General features: G+C 42.1%; 1 protein-coding gene across 4 annotated transcripts in view; it reads right to left on the minus strand.

The window, feature by feature from the left end:
* The window catches only part of LOC106519496 (cyclic AMP-responsive element-binding protein 5), a 16437-nt gene extending 10266 nt beyond the window's left edge, over nucleotides 1-6171 (minus strand). Inside the window, exons 1-6 of one of the 4 annotated variants that reach the window (XM_014011204.1) lie at nucleotides 6004-6171; nucleotides 5598-5836; nucleotides 4358-4424; nucleotides 3930-4023; nucleotides 1165-1274; nucleotides 496-728 (exon numbers count right to left, since the gene is read on the minus strand). In XM_014011204.1, coding sequence (XP_013866658.1) covers nucleotides 496-728; nucleotides 1165-1274; nucleotides 3930-4023; nucleotides 4358-4411 — 491 coding nt within the window. In that variant the 5' untranslated portion in view covers nucleotides 4412-4424; nucleotides 5598-5836; nucleotides 6004-6171. Of the gene's footprint in view, nucleotides 1-495; nucleotides 729-1164; nucleotides 1555-3929; nucleotides 4024-4357; nucleotides 4425-5597; nucleotides 5837-6003 lie in introns of those variants that run through there. The other 3 variants (XM_014011205.1, XM_014011203.1, XM_014011202.1) reach the window with 3 other exon arrangements.
* Between the last annotated feature and the right edge of the window lie 250 nt (nucleotides 6172-6421).

The raw sequence follows: 6421 nt of genomic DNA on the forward strand, positions 1-6421 counted from the left end.
TATATAAAGTTTGAGCACCCACTGAGTTGTGCAAACCCATGGCCAAACTGTCGGGTCGAGTGGGAGCAGCTGCTGGGGAGCTGCGCCGATGAAAGACAGGAACTCCTCTAATCTGTCAGTGGAACTGGATGATAACCAGGGAGCCATGGAAGCTGCCCGGGTCCTGAGAGACTGCAGTCCACTCCAGAGTTTTTACAGACATAACAGAGGCAGTGTGGGGAGACTCGGAGGGACTAAGTAGGTGTTATGCAGTGGTTTTCCATGTTCCTTCAGTAAATTCTTGTTTGATCTTTTGCCTCGCACTTCATTAAACAAACGATGAAATATGCAGCATGAAGGTGCCACTCTGTGCCCAGCAGGACGAGTCATTACACAACCAGAACAGAGGCGAGAAGGATGAGGTGAAGGATGGGCACAGTGGGGAACAGGGATTAACAGGAGACGTGTGCGTGATGGGGAAAATGCGCGAGGAGATGCTGTGTGTTTTATACTCACCCTGAATGTGTTAGGGTGGACGTGATGACCGAACCGGACTGGGAGGAGGTGGAGGAGCAGGACAGGGCTTGCTGGGCAGCCAGGCTGCAGCTCGGTGCCATCATTGGGCCGAGGGCCTGAGGATGATGCAGTGGTTGAGGGTGCTGAGGCTGAGGCTGGGGAGGGTGCTGGAGCTGAAGCTGGGGTTTGAGGTGGTGCCGGTTCGTACAGGGCGGCCCATTGTGGGAAAGCGTCTGTAGGGTGAAGCAGCGGCAACAAACAGCTGGGACCAGTTTGGAGGTCATATCTTGTTGCAGCATGCAGTGTGTGTTTTACAATCTGAGATTATAGTCGCAGTGTGTGTGTGTGTGTGTGTGTGTGTGTGTGTGTGTGTGTGTGTGTGTGTGTTTGATGACTGGCGGGCTGATTTACAAGGCAGAATGTGATCGCCTGGTGTGTCTTTCCTGCAGCAGGTCAGATGTCTGCAGATGTCCAGTCGGGTGCGACTGCTTTCATTTTTATTTTTATTGTATGTCACAAACAGCCGTCACCAAACACAAACCGTGGCAGAGCTTCCATGCAAACGCCTGATTAGTGGTGCATCTTTTCGTTAATTCAACGTTCATTCAACAACAAAAAGAAAAGCGTACGAGAAGCGTCACTTTGTGAGTGGTTTTATGCAGCCTGTACCTTTTTGTTTTTCTCCTCCTCCTGCTCCTGAAGAAACTCCTCCTCGATCTCCTTGAACAGACCCACCTCCTCACAGTTCTGCAGGAATCGCGTYGGAGTCGGAGTCTGGTCTGAAAACATCACCCGAGCCGACACAAAGGAGACAGATTTAGGATCTTTAGYAGATATCCGTGTCTCGCCTTTCCCTGTCCCACACGTTTTTTTTTTTCCAATCAGCAGCAGCAGCCTGTCGGTTGAGTCTATTTGCTTGCCGAACCGTCTGCCGTCCAGCATGTAATGCAAGGAGGAGAGACAAGCCGCGCTCTCAGCCTCGCTCTCTGATAACATCAGTCTGTCTCTCTGAGCCGTCTAAACACGCCGGGGTCAAAGGTCATCTGGGCCCTTTTGTTTTGACATGAGCTTTCCTGCAGGAGGCGAGACGGACTGCAGGACGTGGGACGCGGGGACAGGGTCCCAGCGGGAGAGTCTGCAGAGGTTAGATCTCACGCCGATGTTTACGTCCAGGGAAGCAGCTGTTTCTATGGTTACAGGCTTTATCGAATGACAGTATTTTGACTGTGAGACTGTGAAATCATTGGGTCATGGCATGTGAACACTATTGAGATCATTTCTTCTTCCGTATGTTTTTCAGCATCTCACTCGTTCCACARTTTTTGTGCAATTTCAACAATTCATATATCAAAACATTCAGCTCATTCATATGAGAGGTGCTATGACTTCTGGTGTTTCAGCTATTTATACTTTTTTAGCTATTTCACTTTTTTTGCCACTTTTTTGCCACTGAAAATGAATGGAGCTGTTTTCAACATCCTTAAAATAATTTAAAATGTTTCTAAATCTTTACAGCACCTTACACATTTTGTTCTGGTTAGGCTTTTTTTCCACTTTCTTGTGCTAATTTTAGCTACTTTTTTGCTAATTTTAGCTTTTTTCTGCTATTTCAGCTGCAATTCTGCTTCTTTCTGCTATTCTTCTACTTTTTTGTGCTTTTTTCTGCTACTTTGTGCTGTTTATGCTTCTTACAGATGCTTTCTGCTATATTCAATTATTTGCTGAAATTTTAACTGATGTTTAGCTGCTACTAGCTAAGGTTAGCTTTTCTAAGCTAAATACAATTTTTTGTAGCTATTACAACTTTTTTTCAGCTAAGGTTGGAAAACTTGTGTTCCTTATGCTAATTAAATCATTTCCAGTTACTTTTTAGCTGTTTTACTGAAATTTTCAGCTGTTTTATTTATTTTACTACAAATAATCATTTTTATGTAATTTTATGCTTTTTTCTGTTTTAGTTATTTTTYAACTATAACTATTTCAACTGGGTGCTAATTTCAAATTGTGGCTGCTACCTTTAGCTTATTTTATGCTCATTTAACTATATTATGCTACTTTAGCTATTCTTCTGCTTTTTTCTAATTTTAATACTTTTTTACTGCTACCTAGTGCTATTTATGCTTCTTACAGATGTTTTCAGCTATTTTAGCTCTTAGCTTTTAGCTGTTTTCTGTTTTCAACTARATTTGTGCTCCTTTTTACTGTGTTTATGCAGTTAGGCTTAAGTTTTCAGCATGAAACATTCACACTAGCATTTTTGCAGGAAATGCAATTTCTCTAGTTATTTATTTTTATTATTATTCTGTGTCAAGAAATTAGTTGCAGTTGATGCTTTGAACATGCATTAAAGTGAAATAGGCTTGATATTTTGCAGGACCTTTTATTTAAAACCATCTACATTTTGGGTGTCTGGGTACAGAAGTATTATGTTCAGAAAAAAACACATTTTTGTGGTTTTATAAAGTAATTGCATAGTCATTAAACCAGAAAAAATATTTTATTCAAATTTGTGATTTTAAAATTTCACTGTTTCTCTCCGTTTTTCAGACTAAAAATAATATCCTGTTGAAAACTGTGATACAATTTTTTTTCTATTTACATTTTTGTTTATTCATTAAYAGCAACATATTGTAATAACACACTTGTTGCAGTGTTGAATCAATGTTCTGGAGATTTAACAGCACTTYTCTGTCTATTTTCTAAAATAATAAAGAGAACATGTATTTTCAGCCACTCRCAACTTGACAGAGTTTCTTATTTAGTTGGTTTGTTAATTTCTGAGCAGAAATATAGTTTTGTCTTTTTAATCTTTTAACTTTTCCACCTTCTTCATTCTTGCCTGATGCAAAACTTGTCAATCTACCATACACAAAATTCCATATTTTTTCCAAAATATGTAGCTATTGCTCATGTTCTCCTCATGTTTGCATTGTCTCTCATGCATTTGGGTAAAAAAAAAGAGTGGGATTTGATTGTTTAAATAAAAATTGAATATTATTAATTAAAAAGGATGAATTGTGTGGTTTAACTGAGCAGAAAATAACTCTAGAAGTCTGGTGTTTTAGCAGTGGTGTCGATGTTTATTATYTTTTAGTTTCTTTTGTGCTTAAGTGAAGCGTATAATATTTCCCAATTCTAAACTAATGTGCCCCTCCTTTTTATTGTTTTCAAATCAAACCATGTTTGTCCTAGCCTGATGGAGTTTACTGTACGTGCTGCAACATGAGCCRCTCTGTTTCACAGAACAGGCTGCCTTAGGGAAGGAAGCCTGTGTGGAGGTTATCTGATTCATAACAACATATTGTCATTTTATTTTCCTCCCAGCAAGCTTTGATGCCGAGAAGAGTTTGTTCACATAAACATTCAGCTTCATGCTTATACGTAGCACAGAGTGAGGATAAAAAAAATGAAAGTTAAAGGAAATGAGGTGTCACCTGTAAAAGTTGCGTCCGCCTTGATGGAGGGAAACTTGAGCGTCATCTCATGCTTGTGCCTGTGGATAATCAGGTGCTCCTCCAGCTGGAAGCTCTGCCATCAGAGATAAAAAAGAGATGAGCGCAGCTGGATAACCGATGAATAGAAAAAAAATACCAAAATCTTCTTAACAATGACTTCTAAGATGATAAATACAAGTGGAGCCTATGGGTCACGGGTTAATGGGTAAAACACGGAGGTTGCCATGAAAACACCATTGAATTGTGCAAATTCAACAATTTGTGGAATACAAATTTTAAACACAAAATAGTCTACTGGTGTTAAACTATACATATACAAACTTTAATTTTGCTGATTCATTGCTACAAGTTTGATGGTGCGTTATTTTGTTCAAATCATCACGTGACAATTTGTATCCTCTACCGACCTGAGAGCATCCAGGAGCGCCGCACACATACAGCCTGTCCTGTTTGTCATTCATGTCATACACAAGCCTGCACAAACAGAAGAACAAAAACATCACGAAATGAAGCGGGGGGATTATGTCCTTAAAGCGTGGCAGCTAGAGTTACCACAGATGATGGGGTGTTTGAGACACAACATCATCTGGAGCAAAATGATCCCTCTGGTGTCAGCAGGGGTGCAACAGCCTCCTGTACTTTCTGTGGAACACATGCAATCAGTTTTGTCCTCTCTGTATTTTGTTATTATCATGATCTTTGTTTTTCATGATTATTGAGCAGCGACACTGGTTTCACCTTAATATAAAAACAAGAGTGATCAAAGGATAAACAGCGTCATTCCAGGAGAAAAAAAATGCAACAACAAAGTGACCCACATGGGGTCAAAAGGTTGTCACTCTGATTTCGTTCTGTCCAAGGAAGAAGAGAAATACCCCTGTCTGAGATTTTGCTTTCGAGAAAACATAATTAAGGCCAAAAAGGGGTTCTGGTGTTATGGGAAAGAGTGAGAGCTGGAAAGAGCAAAAAAAAAAAAAAGTATATGTTTCCATAAGACATGGAAAGAGTGCATATGTGTGCGAGGTGATGGAGAGAGAAACGGAAAGGGCAAGTGGTTGTAAGAGAGGGATAGAAGGGAGTCAGGAGGAGGAGGAGGACGGAWYGRAASGAGGAGAGGAAGAATGAGAAAGGGCTGCACTTCAGGGCCTTCTCTCCTGACAGGTTTGAACCTGCCTCAGCCCCCATTTTCCAGCCTCGGGTGAGCAGAGGTGACATCATAGGCGTGCGTGGGTATCTGAGCATGTGAACCCGTGTTACAAAATCAAGCAAGAAGAGCTCATGAAGCCCCATCAGAGGAAAAAATAAAACTGTCCAAACTAAATATAAAACTAGAATCGTAATTTACAGCTGACATTTGGTAGAAAAGTACTTTTTAAATTAACAAACCCCTGCATATCCTCCATGTCAGATTGTAGCAGACTCAGCACATTTCCAGTCAGTTCACAATGACATCATGCTTAATGCATAAATCCTATACAGCAGAGCAGATGGCATGTTGCACATTTAARACAGATTACCTAATCCCACTTCTCAAGTTCTTTGTTATTATTATTTTTTGACTCAGTCCTCATTTTATTTTCCTCCCTCCTCCTTTTTGGTCACGTTAAATAAATGGTATCAAACCAAATCCATCCAAACATTACTTACTGTTTGTCAGAGTTGCCATGTTTGACAACAGCAAGGCATGCAGCTCATTCAGCTCAACTGTAAAGGTTCTGCTTCTGTCAGGAGGAACCGTGAAAGCCGGCGCGTCCCTCTCCTCCACTCCCACCACCTGTTCAGCTCGCAAACAAGCCGGCCGCGGCTGTGTGAAGGCTGCTGTCACACCCCCCAAATAGACACAAGAAACCCGTCCGCTCAGTGACGGCACCTCACGCGGACTATAGCTTCAAACAGGGAGGAAAAAAAGAAAAAAGAAAAAGTTCCGCCGCTAACTTTCTCTTAGCGCTGTTTAAATATTAATAARTAAGAGAGTAATGGCAGCGGTGTGAGCAAGCGGGAGCTTTCGCCGTCGCTCCTCCAAAGCCGAAAAGTTTTGTGAATGGAAGCTTACCTACGAGCGGGAGAGGCTGGACGAGCGGCGCACCGCGGAGGAACCACGTTGGACTGGAGCGGGATGACAATACGATCTATTTACAGCAGCATTACATCACCCCGACGGTGACGTCACGTGGGATTCCTGAACTTCTAAATCATTGCGGTCCGGTACCGAGAGAGAGTGGGGAAGGGAAGAGGCGGGGCTACATGGGACCGGCCGGCAAAASTGGTGGGCGGAGCTTAGACGGCAGGGGGACGGCCGCGGCAGCACGCGGCGCTGCGTGCCTGCGTGCGTGCGGATCTGGACAGACGAACCGGACCAGACACACCAAGTTAAAAAAGTTTATAGGACAGACTGAGGCGGCGGAATGACTCACTTTTTGTAAGGTTTTTTTTTTTTTTTTTTGAGAGTTTGAGACTCGACCTCATAACAG

Source organism: Austrofundulus limnaeus, unplaced genomic scaffold (assembly GCF_001266775.1).
Source record: "Austrofundulus limnaeus strain Quisiro unplaced genomic scaffold, Austrofundulus_limnaeus-1.0 Scaffold78, whole genome shotgun sequence".
Taxonomy (NCBI): Eukaryota; Metazoa; Chordata; class Actinopteri; order Cyprinodontiformes; family Rivulidae; genus Austrofundulus; species Austrofundulus limnaeus.